Here is a 19,840-nt window from a genome sequence, read left to right on the forward strand (position 1 = left end):
CAGCATGGTCCAATAATAATAAGGCAGAACAGTTGAAACTGGAGTAGGAGCACGGCCAGGTGGACTGGGGACAGCAAGGAGTCATCATGTCAGGTAGTCCTGAGGCATGGTCCTAGGACTCAGGTCCTCCGAGAGAGAGAAAGAAAGAGAGAAAGAGAGAATTAGAGAGAGCACACTTAAACTGACAAACTAACCCTAGCCCCCCGACACATAAACTACTGCAGCATAAATACTGGAGGCTGAGACAGGAGGGGTCAGGAGACACTGTGGCACCCCTGGACAGGGCCAAACAGGAAGGATATAACCCTTTTTGAGGCTATACAGTATTTGTTTACATTTGCATTGTTTAGAAACATTGGAGTAAAACAAGCTAATACTGTATGTTGGGTTCTCGTGGAGTTTGACAGTTGAACTAAGCTCATGAGGCATTTCTAAGTTATATTCTTCAAGAATCGTCATTCATTTAGAAGTCCAGAAATTGATGGATTCTAGCTTTAACATTTTTTTTATTTTTCATTCCTTGTACTCCTCCTCCACACCACGACCTGTCTTCATTCATTCTCATTTTCAATTCATCCTACCCAAGCCACAGGGTCTTTTGGCAATTGTGTCATAATAACCTGGACCATTACTATATCTCTGTTATGTCTCATTTCTCTCTATTACACATTTCTCTGACAATGGAGCAGGAGCATCTACCGGTCAGCCAAACATGTCATCATGAAAATGACATTTCTGGTCTATTTCCCCCCCGTTAATTGAATTGCTTATTTTCAGATCTGCATAGTTGAGCAGTGCTTCCACTGCAGTCATTTGACTGTGGTGCTGCGCCATGGCAAAATCATTGCTGTCATGGCAATAAAATAGGCAAACATGCATTCCGACAAGCAGTCAATGCACAACTATTCTTGCAATTGCTTAGAAAACAGCAGTTGTAATGGCCTTTGTTAAAAAGAAGGGGATCCAAGTTTTCCATTACTACTTTATTTATTTTTCAACTTCGAAATATGCGCAAACTGCACCCTTTTAAACCCAGAGTTTTTAGCAGCGGTTAAGCACCTTACCAATCTGCAATTCACCATGAGTGCATAGGGGAGAGTGGGGCTAAATGTAACATGGGTCAATTGTAGGGTTACTTGGGGTAAAACTTCACCCTTCCTCTAAATGCTTTTTTTGGGAGTGACTTTAAAAAAAATAGTGATGAGACGGATGACATTTTTTTGTTGAGCAAGAGTAGTGGCAACCAGGTGGCTGGTTAACCCAACTTACTCTAACTGGTAGGCCTAGATTATATTCACTGTGTTGATGAATGTTACATACAGTAACATTCATCAACAGGATGCTAACTAGTTAAAAGATCACATTTGCGGTCGAGCTAAAGATTAGACCAATAGGATAAATGCAGATAGGCATCCCTATGCTTCAGCCTATTTATTTATAGCCACTATACTGCATCAGTTGGGATACAGGTGATAATGCTTATTGCTAATAGCATACCTTATAATATGGACCATGCATAGGCTATATGCATGGTCCTATATGTACAAATTATTTGAACAAATCATTTTACCAATATGTTATAGGGCTCATCGGGTGGTGGAAATGATTTTGCCAGCATATTTTATCATTAATTCTGGAGTATCAGGTCCTTTTTTTAAAGTCACCAGAACAGAGCTTCTCAATCCATCTACATAAAACATTTCCTGGAGGACCCCTGGAATTTCTAATACAGCTCTTTGTAGATGTCCACACTGATGTAATGTGGGGAATGAGCTTTCTTATGATGCCCATTATCTGAGATGCTGTTTTTAAAGAAATGCTAACATTTCAGCATTAGCACTAGCACATCTAAATGTCACTTCTCTTTTTACGCCTGCTTCAGCCTGCCTGCCCCACAAAACTCTCAGAATAATATGCATACACATACAGCACCTACCCACCCCTCCTGCCCTGGGTGTAACTGGGTTGTTGCTGTTCTCAGGGAGCTTCACACTGGCGGAGCTGGGAGTGAGTGACCAACAGGCCCAGCACCAGACCCAGCACCAGACCCAGCACCAGCACCAGACCCAGCATCAGCACCAGACCCAGCACCTGCACCAGGCTGCCTACCACTCCTCCCACTCGGAGCTGGGCCTGTTACAGCAGGGCTACTCCCTCAGCACCGGCTCCGACGCAGACTCTGACCCAGAGGGGGTCATGTCGCCGGAGCGTGCCGTTCAGCTGTGGGGGGGTCACGGGATCAAGTCCCGTCGCAGCTCCGGCCTCTCCAGCAGGGAAAACTCAGCCCTCACACTCACCGACTCAGACAACGAACACAAGTCTGACGACGAGTCAGGTAGGACAGACAGAAAGAGAGAGCGAGAGAGAGAGGTGGGGAGGGAGAGATTGGGGCAGTGGAGAAAGAGCGATGGAGAGAGAGGCTGAGAGAGTAAGGGGTAGCTGAGACTGAAACCAACAGAGAAATGTTGTGAGGGTGGGTGTCATGAAAATGAAAAATGTATGGACACAAAAAGACAGAGCTCCTTGGAAGTGCACTTGCAGTTTTTTGATGCATATGTTTTTCTTGACTTATAATGTATGTCTTTGCTACCAAACCAGTCTGGCTGAATGTCACTAAACACAAGTGCTGAGCAATTAAACAAAATGTCTGTTATTTTCTTTGAATAACTACTAAAATAGGGATTTTGCCAGACAACGTAGGCAGCAGCTCTATAGAGATGAGATTATGACTTGGAATGAAATAATAAAGTCATCACTTAGACCTAAAACAAATGTAATATACACAACAACTGAAATATTTTATTAAAGTAAAGTAATGTGAATAAATTAATAAGGGATACATAGTAATGGGCAGTCACTACCATCATGAGACTTGTATTAATTGTTTTATTCTGTGTTGTTACAGCATTCAACCCACATAATGCATAGCGCATTTAATGTAAAAAAATAAATAATCAAAACCGAAATCGAAAAAACCGTGAGAATTTTTTAATAATCGACCCGAAACCAAATTGACCTCAAAAAGCACCAATCGCTCAGCACTAATGAACACAGTCTCAGTAACTAAATTTACCAATTAGAATTGTTTTTGAATGGACCCAGAGCATTAGAGCCACCAACACTGGATCCTGATCAGGACTTTGACCAGATTAAGTCCTGGACACGATTTCTCCCACTGTGTTGAGTCAGTCAGCCATGCTGCTCTGCCTGGCATGGCGCCCTCCTCTGATTGACAGAGTCTCTTAGAGATCAGCTCTTTTGCTTCTTCTCGGTCTCTTCCTCCCTCTATCCCGTTGGCTTCTTCTCCGCTAGCCATCTCTCTGAAACCATCACCACAGACAGAGAGAGCATGCTACTGTAGAGTATACCAGCACCACTCTGGCTCTCATTTCTCACTGTCGTCCTAATAGTATGCATACTAGGATGGCAATGATTTTGGGATTGCTGCCAATGAGAATATACATTTAAGTCAAATTATATTGTTTTCCTCTGGTCCCTTCTCCTGCATCTCTTCCTGTGTTTACTTGGGCATCGGGGGTTTGCGTATGTGAAATGATCTGTCTTTTTCTTGGCCCCTCACCTGTACACTCTGAGCTTGGCAATAATGGCAGGTTTAAGAGGAGAGGTGTTGGAGTTCGATTGTGATTTGTGTTCAACACACGTTTGTCTACCTGATTTATATACCTGGTTGTGTTTGTAATTTCTAGACAATGGAAGGTGATCCCGTTGTTTGATTCTGTTAGAACTCTGTGAGTTTGGGGTCATGAGGACGCATTCTGTGGTCTCCCCCGTAGGTGTCGGGCGTCACTTCACACTAACAATAGTGCCACACGGCTCACGCTGCAAATGACGTGGTGCAGATTTCCACTGGGGAATCATCTGCATTGTTCACAGTACAAATATGCATCAGGGAGCGATCACAGGCCTTTGTGGAGTCTGCTGATGTTTTTTTTTCCATTAAAGGTTTATTTTTCTGTGTGAAAGCCAGAAATTAAATCCCTGCATCCACCAAACACCCTAGCCTAGAAGTTATCTTAGAACAGATCCCCATGCTTATCCTTCAAAAAGGCCACGGCGCTGCATGATCCATTTTAATGTGCCTTTTTTATAGATTGGTTCATAAAGTGTTTGTGTAGATTGAATTAAATGCGCACGCAGCAAGACTCCAGACACTAATGTATTCTCACCATGGGAGCTAATTAATAAGGACAGCGAAGCGAGCGTTCGATTTGATCAAGAGACCACGGGATGAGTAGCGCTAGAGTGCAGGGGACTGTTTGTCCTGTGTGTGAGACGATGCAAGGCGAGGCGAGGGGGGCACTGTCTCTCTCAGTTCTGCTCATTATCACCTTACAGTGTTTCATGGTTGTTCTTGGGTCAAGGGGTCCTCTTGGCGAACACAGCTGAGATTAACTGAACCATAGTGCTGTCGTCACCATGCCCAGCGACTGACTCCAAGTGACTCCCCTTCATCTGGCCTGTCAGAGTGTCACAGACTTCTGTTGGCCCTCTAGCTCCTCCACAGCGCCTGCTGCCTTGCCTCGACTCTCCCCCGCTGCCTTCTGGGAGCTGTGCCTCTGTGCCAGAGACGCAATGAGAGAGGGCCCTGCACGCACTCCACAGTGGAATAAAAACAATTGGCTTATTAGCATCCCGGCCCTCATTAAAACAGCAGGATTTGTCTGTTATTTGTTGTATTGAAAGTCTTTGAAGCTGATATCTGAGTCACAATGCACTGGTGCAGAGGCATTTTCTCCACCGGGTAATGGCAGACTTCATAACACAATAATTGTCAATATAGAATACAACTTGGTAGGAGACAAAGTTTATGAAGAGCTGAAATCATTCTATTAATATAGGAATGCTAATTCACAGCGGGGGAGTATAAGGGGTTGTACAGTGAAACACAACTTACTGCCATGCCTACTGGGATCAGAGAGGAGTGTCAACTACAGTAGCATACAGTTGATGCCGCAAGGTGTATCTTATCAACATACAGTAGACTACAGTTGATGCCACAGGTGTATCTTATCAACATACAGTAGACTACAGTTGATGCCACAGGTGTATCTTATCAACATACAGTAGACTACAGTTGATGCCACAGGTGTATCTTATCAACATACAGTAGACTACAGTTGATGCCACAGGTGTATCTTATCAACATACAGTAGACTACAGTTGATGCCACAGGTATATCTTATCAACATACAGTAGACTACAGTTGATGCCACAGGTATATCTTATCAACATACAGTAGACTACAGTTGATGCCACAGGTGTATCTTATCAACATACAGTAGACTACAGCTTCAGTTGTTGCTTACAGTTTTTGACAATTGCTTCCACATGATTTCTGAAACTATGGCTCCTTTTCTCTAGACTCTACACGCAAAACCCCCAAACACACACACGACATGCAAAACGTCACACATCTCTTGCGAAACAAAACTTAATTCAAATCTATTTGAACTCTTCTGAAAATTGTGTTTTTGCATCAAAACTCTACACACAAACCATCAAATTATTAGCTCTTATACACGTCAACTACACACGGATGTGACAAATGTAGAGCACTACTATCTTGTGTCTTTTGCATGTTCAGTGTGCCGTGGAGTCCACGGCAGTTTATCATAGCACTCACACATGCATGTATGTGCACAAATATATACAGTATGTATGCATATTCAGTATATATTTACACAATAAACAGAAATGCAAGGGGGAAATCATATGTATTTCTTTCTCAAAACATTGTATTTTCATCCAGATTTCGGTAACAGACCAAAGAAATACAGTAGAAGATAAACAAATAGGCTTGTCCTTGGCCTCTTCCTCATTTTCCTCCTTGTCCTTGGCCTCTTCCTCATTTTCCTCCTTGTCCTTGGCCTCTTCCTCATTTTCCTCCTTGTCCTTGTCCTCTTCCTCCTTGTCCTCATCCCCTTCTTACTCTCACTCCTCTTCCTCTAACTCTCTCTCCAAAATTGGCCTCCATTGTTGTCCAAACCAAGAAAGACAACCTGAAGCCTATTTATAGTGCTCAAGCTCTTATTTCTATGTGAAGAAATGCGCTATAAGTGTTTTCACACGTGAGCACTGGGTGTAGGTAATCGGTAAACGAGTGTGGCATTTGGAATGGCAGTGTTTTCCAAACGAAACACAAGACCTGTTAGTTTTGAATGATGTGTCTAACGTCGAGAAGTGTGTTTTTAGTGTTTTTGCAAAAAAGTGTCCTTCACAATTGCAAGCTGAGTGTAAAGCGGATAATGTGCTTGCAGTTTTGCAGACTTGGTCTGAAGATTAGGTACATGAGTTAATGGTTTCACTGAGTGCGCCTCAAGTGCTACTTTTAGTGTGTACGCGATTGTAAAAAAAAAACTGTAATAGAGTCCACGTGTCCGTAGTATTGCATAGATTCCATGGGTTTAGGCACTCAGAAATCACACACGTGTACCTGTATGTTGGTGGATGTAGCCATCATTTCCGATGGAGTGCATGTAGGAGAAGGCTAGTGGGAGACTGACAGGTGGATTCCTATCTATCTAGTTATAACATAATCACACATTTCACTGGCTTCCCACATCTCATTAACAAACATCAATCTAATTATGAAGAGATTTGTTGAATTTAACAACCAGGGCGTGTCTGCCTGTCTCCCTCTTTAAATCTCTACATTGTGTCACTTGGATTGTTAAATGAATGGAAATGAGCATGTCTGTCTGTCAGTAATGGAAAAGGATGGCGCAAGTGGCCAATCATTAGTTCTGAAGTCAAATCTTAGCTATGGTTTCCAGGACAACCATCCTCCTTGAAACAACATTTGGCAGGCCCTTTGGGTCTGGGTGTATTTCAGTGTGTGTGTGTGTGTGTGTGTGTGTCAACATTCATCCTCACTCCTGTGAATGATGTCTCAGGTTGCCATAGGCTTGGTTGTTTTCCAGTGGGATTCCAATAGGAATGAAGGGCTGCTAACAGTAGTACGCTGTTGCTGGACAACCCAGCACGACTGACAAAATAACATTGTGAAAGAGTTGTCATGATGTAGGTTGGCCACACATCCTTTTTTTATAGAATAGTTCTGCCAAATGTCACTAACTTAACAGTCAAAATGTTCTCCATATCACGCGTGTTTCTTTCTGTCTAATTTTGACAAGAGTGGGAGGGTGAGAAGTAAAAGGGGCCCTCATTTCATTTTATTTGTGCTGAAAGTGTTGGGATTGGCAGCCCGCTAGGCTAACGTCAGTGCAGCGCAGCATGACAGGAACAGGGGCCCAGCCAGGCGAGGCATTTCCTGGGCACAGGTGTGACAGGCACTAATGAATCCACTAATGGCAGCCGTTCCCCTCCATGCTTATCTGTCCCACTTCTATCTATACTGTTATTTCACGATTGTTTACAGGCCATTAGCATTTGCTATGTGATAGAATAACACACACTGGGCCTTTACTGCGGTTGCCTGTTGGGAAAATGGTGGTGACAGTGCTGAACGTTTATTTAACGTGTCGACGGCTACAGCAAAGGAGGTAATTGAGAATTGATTTAGCAATAATGACTTTTCATATGTTCCCCTGCACAATGCTGATGCTGTCTGATTAACTTGCGAGACTGCAATTTGCCACTTAATGGGGTCTGCCCTTTCCCTTTGCAAAAGAGGAGCTGACTTTTGGAGTTGTGAAAATTCACTGTTTGAAATAGTCATCGTCTGCTCTGAAAACCGATCCATCTTTGTCTTGTTTTACTTGTTACCATCAAAGACAGCGATAAGAGCTTTGTATTGGCGTCGGATGTGGAACCAGGGATTGGCTTTGTGGTTACCGCAGTCAGACACACTGTCTGTAGTCTCTAGTATCTAAGGGGATGCTGTTATGCAGGGTAGTTAACATAACTTAACCATTTACACACTCCATTTGTAAAAACTTCTCAGATGAAAGATTGCTTGCTGGGGAATGCGCAGCTGTTTGCATTGTTTTGCATTCTTGTGACTATATTATATTTGCACTCATAATGTGCAGGGAGCATTATGATATTCTCAGGCACGTACAGTACACTGATGTGACAAATGATGGCAATGTGGAGCCCGGCAGGAAATGACACATTAGATAACAGTGTGCCACATCTCTTTTACCAAGCACATCTGGTGGCAGATTTAGTCAATGCACTAAAATGTCAAAACCACAATGAGACTCGGGAATAGAGCGAGAAACCCCACTGCTTCTTTCAATTGGATTCCATGTTCGAGCTCGGAAAATGGTCAAGTCTAGGAGTATGTGAGAGCACCCAGTGTATAGATTGTGTGTGTTGAGAGGCATGACTGACAATGTGTTAGTTCTAGATAGGGACCAGACTGCAGATAGAAACTTGGGTTACCAGGATGTTAGTGTTCAATAATAGGGATGTAAAAAATATATATATATATTTTTAAAAAATCTTGTTTGTGTGGGGGGAGGGGGGTCTGTCTACTTGTCTTGTCTTCATATTTACCATTCCTTTGTTCTTATTGTTAAAACGTTTGTGTCTTCCATCTCAAGCATACTTCGATGATGAAGGGGATGATGAGGATGAGGAGGATCTGTACAGTCACCACCGTTTCAGTAAGTGCCAACTCACTTTCACCCCTCTACTGTGTACTGCAGAGGCATCCGTGTTCTTACTACAACGGTGCCTTTTGCAACCTTCATCTGCAGTTGTCACCTTCGATACCACCATCAAACACACTGTTGTGAATTCATCCTTCATGCCATTGTTCCAGTGCTCTGTGGTTGTTTTCATCCTTTTCCGTTGTGTCGGGCCGAGTGTGTTGTTGGGGAAGGCCTTTTGTCAGGGTGTTCAGGCATCCAGGACATCAGGTCCCCTCTGTGAGCGGGAGGAGGATTAGCTGCACTCCTGTGCTGTGGTTGTCAGTCAAGGGAAGAGAACAGGGGACAAACAGGCACGGACACTTAGTGGCAGCAGCCTGTTGTAACTGAACAGTACTGTTTTCCCTGATGAGAAGTTGTCACACAGAGACAGATTGCTTTCTTCATAAACCACTCATTAGGAACTCCATTAATCACAATTCCTTAAACAAACCCAGGGCCAATTAGCTTCTTTCATCTGGAAATACCAGTCATCACTGAATTGCTTTTCAGTCCAGCTATTTCAGGCATTTTACAATTATTTGAGCAATTGCCTCCACAAAGGCAATTCAGTCTGTTTTTTTCCCATTAGTCAAAGCCACAGCCATATGTTGTGCACAGGGTAACTGAGGGATCATCTGTGTTGTTGTATGTTTAAGTAAATTGAAGTATTACAATCATTATTGGAGTTTTAAACATGCTTAATTTAGGCCATCAATGATATCTGTGTCACAGCTTATCTCACAGTTTCTCCTCAGCCACCAGCAACATGTATTTAGCCATTGGGAGGGATAGAAGCAGCGGCCCTATGGTAGGAGTAATGGTGTTATCCAAAGGTAGTAAATACCACTGGTTAGAGTACTGAGTAGTATCCACTGGTGCCATTCATATGGCATGGAGATGAAACTGAATGGGAGTGGATTGTAGGTCGATAACAGCAACCGCTACTTTGTTACCTAATCAATCACCTGTCAAACATTCACGGGTCTCCTTGGTGCTACACCGGCTCATCATGACCCAGTTTGGCTGTACCTACCTCTCCTTCCCCAACCCTGTCCCTCCCTGACCCTGCAGGTTGTGTGTGGGCCTATGTGATTTACTCCCCTCTCCCAGTCTCCTACTGTGTGCTGGGGAGCAGAGTGATGTACAATACAATAGCGCAAACAATCAGAACCTTCATTCTAAGGCACCACAGGAACATGATTTTGCTCCTCAGGGTGACTCAACAAGGGGGTTGAGCCTTTCTTTGTACCTATCATTTTGCTCACAGTGCAGCCAGCTTTCTTCATTTGCAGAATGCTGCCTTTGTCATTTGATATCAGATGCTATCTCACCGTTGTGAGATTGTATATCCTGTTATTTTAACAGGGTATATTGAGTCTCTGCTTCCATTTGTTCAACATGCTAAGTCTACCTTTTTGATTTCTAATGTGTAGTTATTGTGTATGAATCCATATCCAGATTTGGAAACCTTGGTAGATGTATCTAGGTAGGGATCTGCAACAGTTATTTCAAGACCTACAGTACATTGCAATACATTGGACGGATGCATCATTTGATCAGAGCAATTGTGCATGAAAACAGCTACATGATTGGCACATTGTAAACATAGTTACTTACATTATTTCATTAGCACAGTTCTGACAAACACACTGATGCACATCACTGAGCAGCACATTTCTGCTTTCTCACACTGAGCACACTTGTTTGCTTGGGCTAAATTACTATGCTTGGCCCAAACGTTTTCTCCAAGCACATGCATTGAAACTGTGCCAGTATTCCCCTTGAGATCAAAGCTGACTTAGAAAGGACAGTGATCTAAAAGAGTCCAGGAATAATAAATCAAAACTCGTAGGGATTCAGCAGAATAGATATGCAGTAAGGCATGTTGGTTTATTTGTGGCGCCACCTGTGATGGATGGTGAATAGTGATCACTCTAATCAACATCTGTGCCTGGGAAAGAGCGCTCCAAATTGAACATTATCAGTATGTTGAAATCTTTAATCGCACTGTTTCTGGCACCTAATTATCATCACGCTAAACTCATTTGCCCCTCTAGCACAGTCTGACTGTAGGGAAGGATGAACATGTACATATCATTCACACTCATCACTGGATGGATGTTTGCTTTTACACAATAATATTGGTGCAATTGAAACGTTTCTACTACAAACCATCGCTAAAGTTTATTGGGAAGATGTGACATGCTGTAATGCAAGGTCTACTATTGGATTGAATGTTGATTATGAAGACAGACACTACCTACAACCCTTGAATAGAAAGGGATTTTTCCCTTTTAGTTGCTAAGGTACAGTCAATAGAAAATGGATACTTAGAAGAGATTTCCCTTCCCACATCCATGTGTCAGTAATTAACAATCCACGCAAGGAAGCCAAAGCAAAGAATTCCATTCCATGTTTTGAATTCTTGTCTTCAGAGAAGCATATGAATTGCAGCGTATTTTATACCATTGGCATTTGGGATTGAAAAATAACCTGAATAGCTGTTTCAGCCAAGCGGATGTGAACAAGTATTGTTGACTTCCTGGATGTCCCGTTATCCTCTACAGTACAGTAAACACACACACGCACACACACACACACACACACACACACACACACACACACACACACACACACACACACACACACACACACACACACACACACACACACACACACACACACACACACACACACACTGTAACAAGATGTAATGGCAGAGAGGAACTATCCAAGTCAACTGTCCGACACAATCTTGACTGTACATGAATGACGGAAATGCGTGCAAGGCAGGCTATGGATATCCAGTGACTTTCACGCAGTAGCCAGAATCTGTCTGTAACACAATGTGACTGGCTCAGTGATGATTATTTGTTGTTGCATCTGGACAGGGGCCAGCCAGTGTTGTGATGTCATAAAGGTTCTCCAACTGATATCAACATAAACAAGCAGGATATTGACTGGGCTTGCAGGGCCCCCTTGTGTTGAGTTCGTCCCGGATGCATATGGAGATGTATGATATTAAATTCCTGTGCCCCTCAGTATGTTCTTCGGGATCAACAATTCAGTTTTGGGGTATTTCAGGGCCAGTTCCTCATCCTTTTTTTCTCTCTTACTCTTTCTCTCAAGTGCCATGAAAATCTTTTTTTCCAGGTGGATCAACCAAATTACCTAAATATACCTGAAATGTCCACATTTTTCAACCTCTTCTTTGACTCACTTTGTCCCATGCCTCCTGTTTCCCTCTACTTCTAAAAGTGTGAGCCATTTAGTTCCTCAATCACATCAGTGTCTCTAAACATATTTAACACATTCACAAATAGTCAAAAGCTTGAGTTGTCTTAAAAAAAACACAACAACTGTTTTGAAGTGGATGTGCCTGTTACTTAATCATTGATTTACCAGTCAGATCAAAGTTGCTCCAATCCTGCAGGACACTAAGCATTTCATCTGAGAACATATGTCAGCTCTATTCCTCTGTGGCTTCTCTTCAGAGACCGAGGGGAGAAAGATTGTCTGCTCTTTGGGGACCGGATGCTCCTGCTGTTTGATAAGCCAGTAGTCAGCGATGTGGGTGGCTGCCAGCCTTCCTCTGCTTTCTGTTTCTCTCTTTGCTGTCAGATCTTTTGTTCTTGTTTCTTAAAACACCAGTGTCACTGACAGTCTCTCTATTCCTCCCACTTCTTTTCAAATGAAAACAAAACATGAAATGTTTGAAATGAAAGAATTGTCACTTTACCGATGCAGAGAGGAGGCGGATGCTCCTTTCTCGTTGCGCACTCAACGCTGCAAGACCAAAATAAAAGCAGTCGAAAGTCGATTTTCCTGAAACACAAAAAAAAGTATCAGTGAGTTTGTTGATGAAGAGATTGTGTTGTTTTTATGGGAGCCTTGTCTGCGGAGAGGTAGAGCTGAGCCGATGGCTTCACCTGTCACTCGTCGGATTGATCCAATCGGTGTTGGCTATTGATGTGATCTATGCGCCGTTCCATAAGTGAATCCTTTTAGTCCCAGCAGCTCTTTCTCAAACTGCACTTTACATCACTTATTTTCATCAGAAAGCTTTCGTACCTCTGCAGCATGTGACAGAGCCTTCATCTCTCCCCACTGCATGCAGGGAAATGGCACAAACACTTGCCATTCCTGCTGCAACATTGATGCAGTGATTAAACATGTGGATGTCTGAGAGAGAGGGAATGCCGTCCTCAATCTGGGTTTAGGGCCGGCCACAGCACTTTCCTGCTCTGCTGACAACCCTATCATAATACCTCCTCTGTTTGGAAGGGGAATCTAATGAGGGGTTGAAGGAACAAATTGGAAGATTGAGGCCTAATGATCCTGTCTGCAGGGCTGTTTACTGAGCAGGCCATCAGTGGTGGTCCCCAGTGGCAGGCCTAGTGCACAGCACAGCAGCAGCAAAAAGCATCGGTCTCTCTGGATCCATTTCACACATTCACTCTTCCTCTCTGGATCGGCTAACAGGAGCGGTCAACTTTCTCCCCAGACATTAGCATTGTAGAGAACTGGCTCTTGGTAATTGACAGCAATTATTATGGAAATGGAGAGGATTGCGAGAGATTAACCCGCCAAAATTAGTATTGGAATGAGGCTGGCATTGGCAGGCGAGGGGACTTTGTGTGTGCCGCCTGGATAAATTGGAATTTTTGTAGCCCTTTGGTTGTACATTTGCTGGCTGTTCCATCCTCGCCTTGTTCAGCTCTCATTGCCACACACTGTTTATTCCTGGCCATCGCAAAGTGTGGCTCCAATATCATCATCTCCATTTCACCTGATTAATGACTCCTGTACTGGAGCCATGTACATAGCTTACCTTTTTAAAGGTAATATAACCCTCTTCCATTGCAGCTGTCAGATAAGGCTGTAGTGTAGTTTAACCAGGCCTGGCCTATGTGATGCTATTTATTATAGGGAGAGATAAGGGTACTGAGAGGAGCCAAAGAGGAGAGAGGCAGGCGATGCTCAGCAGTCCAGAAAATAGTCAACACACTCCAAGGTGGAGGATCTTATATGGACCCATGCACCATTGATGTGTGTGTGTATTTAACTGTTGTTGTGATATGGGTTTGGTTGAGTGTTACCTCTCGTAAGACACTGACCCACATGCAGGCTGGAAGGAATCATAGTAGTGCAAGTAGTAACGCATTAATGTTATCACACTTGTATTCAAGTGTCTTTAGTACTCCTAGACACAAATTCGGCCATGCATAACATGCATAAAATTGCCTTGTGCAATATCTTTGGAAAGCCCAAGTCTAAATAGGGAGAAATACTGTAGCTTGCCGTTCATTTTTTTCATGCATCATGGCCTCATGAGTTTGAGGGCTGTAACATCAATATTCATCATATTTGTCATACATTTTAGACCCTTATTCAGAATGATGATTTTTGGCCTTGCATCTAGCACATTATCCATTAATCATTATACCAGCTGTAGCACAAAAACAAATGTTAATGTCACTAATTTTCCATGCAGCAGAGGATACAACATCGCCTGTTACCTCCGGTAGCAGTATGCGGGCAACCTGTCTCAAAAAACCCACAGCCACACATCACAACTAAGGTGTGGCTCACACAGGCAGACTATTCAGAAAAGACATTCCCTATTCTTCACACCCAGCATTAGAACCAGCATCCCTCTGGTCAGAAGTCCATTTCCACCAGCCCTCTGTCTCTTAAACTCCCCTGCAGTATCAGGGTATTAAACCCACCACCCTCAGGCCACCTGCGGGTTACAGCTGTACTCCAGTGGCACGTCCAGCCTATACGGTACACATACTGTATAGCTGTGACCTAGCGTTGCCCTGGCAAATCTTCCCTTTAATCAGGTCACAGAGAGAAAAAAATTCACAAAAAAAAAGAGATTGACAAACATTTTTTCCATGATTCTTCGCCCCACTCTGGGGCCGACACAACAGACGACTGGCAGTGTGTACCGTTGAAGATAGAGGGGCTGGCTGAGTTTCAGTGTTGATTACAGCCATTTTCTCTCTCTTTCTGCCTTGCTTTCAATGCCTATGTTCTAACTCCGTTTTGATGTCTGCCTAACACACAACTGTGTCTCTGTCAGAAATCAGAGCGGTTACAGGTGGAAGGGAAGGTCGGAGAGAGAAAGGTATACAACACACAACTGTGTCTCTGTCAGAAATCAGAGCGGTTACAGGTGGAAGGGAAGGTCGGAGAGAGAAAGGTATACAACACACAACTGTGTCTCTGTCAGAAATCAGAGCGGTTACAGGTGGAAGGGAAGGTCGGAGAGAGAAAGGTATACAACACACAACTGTGTCTCTGTCAGAAATCAGAGCGGTTACAGGTGGAAGGGAAGGTCGGAGAGAGAAAGGTATACAACACACAACTGTGTCTCTGTCAGAAATCAGAGCGGTTACAGGTGGAAGGGAAGGTCGGAGAGAGAAAGGTATACAACACACAACTGTGTCTCTGTCAGAAATCAGAGAGGTTACAGGTGGAAGGGAAGGTCGGAGAGAGAAAGGTATACAACACACAACTGTTTCAGCAGCTGTAAGACTCTACCACTGAGCTCAAAGTCAGGCTGAATGAGAGAGGGCAGCAGGCTCGGCAGAAAAGCATTTTTTTCTCCATTCAATCTCATTTTAGCCTTTCTTCTTGCACAAATTGTTGTTGTTTTTCTTTGATGCACAAACTGTCATATTGAATGTAATTTTCCACTGTAGTGTCCTACCACGCCATTACTCATACATCAAAGTATGTATTGAAAATTGTATTGATCTTCAAATGAGCAGTTCCGTCAGAGTAAGTGGCTGAGCCATCGCCTGTTCTCATCGACGTGGTGGAAATATTAGTGTTGTGGTTGATGTGGCTGTCGTTGCTGGCACTCCTGCTGCTTTTGTTAGGCATGAGGATAAACCGGCAGAGGGGTGACTCAATGAGGGCTTGATCTTGTCATTTAATAACAAGAGCTTTAAAGACGCTCCTCCCAAGAGAGGGGAGAGTGCCGAGACAAAAGGTTCTGGCCCAGATGTTGGGCTGTGTGGTCAGCTGTGCGGTCAGAAAGGAAATGTACTCCTGATGGCATTGACATGACTTTCCTTATGTGAACAAACCCCTGATTTGACAGTGACTGCCTAACATGCGTGCCTGCAGCCTGACCCCACATTTGCACCGGAAATTCTCAGGGTATGAGTCAGCTGGTTGCCATGGATACTGGTAAACCAATTTGACTGATTTTTCCCCCGCTGTCTCCCATCCCGGTCCATTGTTAATGTCTGAAGAGCAGAGTGCTAAATATGCCCTCAGCCACAGTTGGGAGAAAATGCTCCCAGCGAACCAGGATGATTTCCAGTCTCATTTTATCACATCACTAAGATTATATATGGGGCCATACATAATGGCAGAAAAACACTTTTCATAGTTTTAACTTCAATATAATTCATGGAACAAACGTACATTTCAAAGAAGTCATAACTTCAAGGGAAATAGTGTGTGTTTCTGTAATTGAGTGCAGTGGACTGACATAAGCACTGTGACAGCCGATCTGCAGGGGAGTTGGAGTGTAGAGGATCTCCGAGCCTCTCCTGCAGACCCATGTGATGGGTCTCAGCACAGGGCCGGGGGGCTCTTAGTGTCATAGACAGAAGACGGCCTGTCACTCATCAGTCTGGGAGAGCAGGCTCACCTCCATGCATCATTAAACACAGAGACGGTTACTACAAACCCAAGCTTTCCCTGACAACCCCCCTGTCTTCTTCCCCTCACCCATCCCTAGCTCCAGCCTCATCCCCAGCCTCATCCCCAGCCTCACACAGCCCCAGCGTCAACCCAATCCTCAGCCTCAGTCTCAGCCCCAGCCTCAGCTAGGCTCTGCCCAGCCTCAGTCTTAGCCCCAGCCCCATCCTCAGCCTCAGCCTCAGCCCCAGCCCCAACCCCAACCACAGCCTCAGCCCACTCTCACCTTGACAAATGGGAGGAAATCAGATCGTCACCTATGCATTATTGATTTTCTGCTCGGTTGGTCTCTATTGGCCATGTTTGTGACTGGCTCCCTTTGGGGTGGGGGGAGTGAAGTTGCTCACTGTAGTCAAAGTCACCGAAGTTCAATGACATGGTTACAGGCACCTGTCACTCAGAGACCAGAGTGAAAGCCAACCGTATAGCACTCATTAATGAGTGAGACGGACAGAAGGACTAGTGGGGGGAATAGTGTGAGATGCTGATTTCCTGCAGATATATTGGAGTTCCTAACTGTTCTCAAGAGAACCTTGAATTTAACCTAAAACAGGATAGAGATGCAATTTATCTCAACTTTCTTTTCATAGGGAGGAAAGAGGGCTTGACTCACAGTGTGTGTCATAATAATCCTCTGAGGAGACAAAAGCATGTGGCCCAGATGTACTGTATGTTTGAAAACTCTGGCCTCAAAACTCAAATACCAAATCCTTACAAAAGAATGCATCAAAGGTTTTACTGTTTGTTCAAATCTATTAACATTATATACAGTGTAGGTCAACTTGGCAGTTAATTAGGGATAGGGGGCAGCATTTTCACTTTGGATGAATTGCGTGCCCATAGTGAGCTGCCTCCTACTCTGTCCCAGATGCTACTATTTGCATATTATTATTAATATTGGATAGAAAACACTCTGTGTTTTCTAAAACTGTTTGAATTATGTCTGTGAGTATAACAGAACTCATAGGGCAGGCAAACTTCCAAACAGGAAGTGGAAATTCTAGGGCTGGTTGATTTTCAACTCATCGCCCATTCACATCCCAATAATATATGGATCTGTTCGCACTTCCTACGCGTTCCACTAGATGTCAATAGTCAGTAGAACGTGGAATGAAGCCTCTAGTGTGATGTGGGACCGGATGGCAGCTATTTGAGTCACTGGTCTGGTAGAATGCCAGTTCCTGGTTATGCGCAGTGTCAATTATATGCCTTGCGTTCTATTACTCTGTAGACAAAAACGAATGCTCTGGTTGGAACGTTATTGGATATATATGATAATAAACTCCTGAAGATTGATTCTCTACTTAGTTTGACCAGTTTATTCAACCTGGAATATAACTTTTTGAAGTTTTCATCCGAGTTCGCCTGGACAAGCGCCAGCTTTTGGACATGTGACCTAAACGTGCTAGCAAAAGTAGCTAATTGGACACTAGTAATGGACATTATTGAACAAAACAACGATTTATTGCGGAACTAGGATTCCTTGCACTGCATTCTTATGAATGATCATCAAAGGTCAGGGAATATTTATGATGTAATTTTGTATTTCTGTTGACTCTGACATGGCGGAGAAATATATTAAATAATATAAGCGCTGTCTCAGAGTATTTCATGGTATGCTTTTTTTGTTTGTTTAAAAAAAAATCTGACACAGCGGTTGCATTAAGAACCAGTGTATCTTTAATTATATGTAAAACATGTATCTTTCGTCAAAGTTTATGATGAGTATTTCTGTTATCTGACGTAGCTCTCTGTAATTACTCCGGATATTTTGGAGGCATTTCTGAATATGGTGCCAATGTAAACTGAGATTTGTGGATATAAATATGCATATTATCGAACAAAACATAAATGTATTATGTAACATGATGTCCTATGAGTGTCATCTGATGAAAGATCATCAAAGGTAAGGGAATATTTATGATGTAATTTCGTATTTCTGTTGTCTCCAACATGGCGGAGAAATATATTTACGTCTGAGAGCCGTCTCAGATTATTGCATGGTATGCTTTTTTCTGAAAGTTTTTAAAAAATCTGACACAGCGGTTGCATTAAGAACCAGTGTGTCTTTAATTATATGTAAAACATGTATCTTTCGTCAAAGTTTATGATGAGTATTTCTGTTATTTGATGTAGCTCTCTGTAATTACTCCGGATATTTTGGAGGCATTTCTGAACATGGCGCCAATGTAAACCGAGATATGTGGATATAAATATGCATATTATCGAACAAAACATAAATGTATTGTGTAACATGATGTCCTATGAATGTCATCTGATGAAGATTATCAAAGGTTAGTCATTCATTTTATCTCTAATTCTGCTTTTGTGACTATCTTTGGCTGGGAAAAATGGCTGTGTGTTTTTTTGGATTTGGTGGTGATCTAACATAAATATATGTTGTGTTTTCATTGTAAAACTTTTTGAAAATCAGACACGATGGGTAGATTAACAAGATGTTTATCTTTCATTTGCTGTATTGGACTTGTTAATGTGTTAAAGTGAAATATTTCAAAACAATATTTTTGAATTTCCCGCGCTGCCTTTTCAGCGGAATGTTCGGGGGGGGGTTCCTAGACAGGTTCACAGTTTATTTGTATCTGATAATATAAATTGTTGTTGGACCGTAAGCACAGTGGCATGTATTCATGAATAACAAGGGAAGCCAGGCTCCCCCGCAAAATTTCTTTTTTTAAATAACATATTAATTAATTTATGTTTAGTCACTTTGTGTTTAATCCTTTTCCTTCAATTCACCAGAGGCTGAATGTATCTCACTGAAGAAGGAATCCGAACAAGCTCCCTCTGTATATGTAGCCCATCTATCTGATGCTGTCTGGTCAAAAACAGTATGATACTATTGCTTTCAATGCAAGGGAAGCCAGTGAGCCCATTATAAAATAATAGCCAATCGGCATTGATCTAAACTGAGTGAGCTCAACTGTGAATGGTCCTAGCACACCCCCAAAAAAGTGTTAAGGGAAGCCAGTTTGAATTTGGCTTCACGCCAATCAAATCACATAAAAAATCAAACGTACATAGGTCGGGGTGCCTTGTAAGGATCCAACGGCGAGTGAGTAATCCCCCTCTACCATCAGTGGTATTAGGCAACGTGCAATCATTGGATAACACAATGGAAGAATTCCAATCAAGACTATCCTACCGACGGGACTTTAAAAACTGTAATATATTATGTTTCACGGAGTCGTGGCTGAACGACGACATGGATAACGTACAGCTGGCTTGGTTTTAGGTCTATCGGCAAGATAGAACAGCTGCCTCATGTAAGACAAGTGCTGGCTGTCTGTGTCTATTTGTAAATAACAGCTGGTGCACGAAACCTAATATTAAGGAAGTCTCGAGGTTTTGCTCACCTAGAGTATCCCATGATAAGCTATAGACAAAACTGTTTACCAAGGGAGTTTTCATCTATATTTGGTGTCTATATACCATCATAAATAGCTGTCTATTTACCATTATAAACCGATGTTGGCACTAAG

General features: G+C 42.9%; 1 protein-coding gene across 1 annotated transcript in view; it reads left to right on the plus strand.

Moving 5' to 3' along the window:
• Positions 1-2,003: 2,003 nt before the first annotated feature.
• Positions 2,004-19,840, plus strand: part of LOC123999479 (teneurin-2-like) — a 162,088-nt gene continuing 144,251 nt past the window's right edge. The window contains exons 1-2 of the mRNA XM_046305321.1: positions 2,004-2,335; positions 8,529-8,591. Coding sequence (XP_046161277.1) covers positions 2,197-2,335; positions 8,529-8,591 — 202 coding nt within the window. The 5' untranslated portion in view covers positions 2,004-2,196. The remainder of the gene's footprint in view (positions 2,336-8,528; positions 8,592-19,840) is intronic.

This window comes from Oncorhynchus gorbuscha, linkage group LG16 (genome assembly GCF_021184085.1).
Source record: "Oncorhynchus gorbuscha isolate QuinsamMale2020 ecotype Even-year linkage group LG16, OgorEven_v1.0, whole genome shotgun sequence".
NCBI lineage: Eukaryota > Metazoa > Chordata > Actinopteri > Salmoniformes > Salmonidae > Oncorhynchus > Oncorhynchus gorbuscha.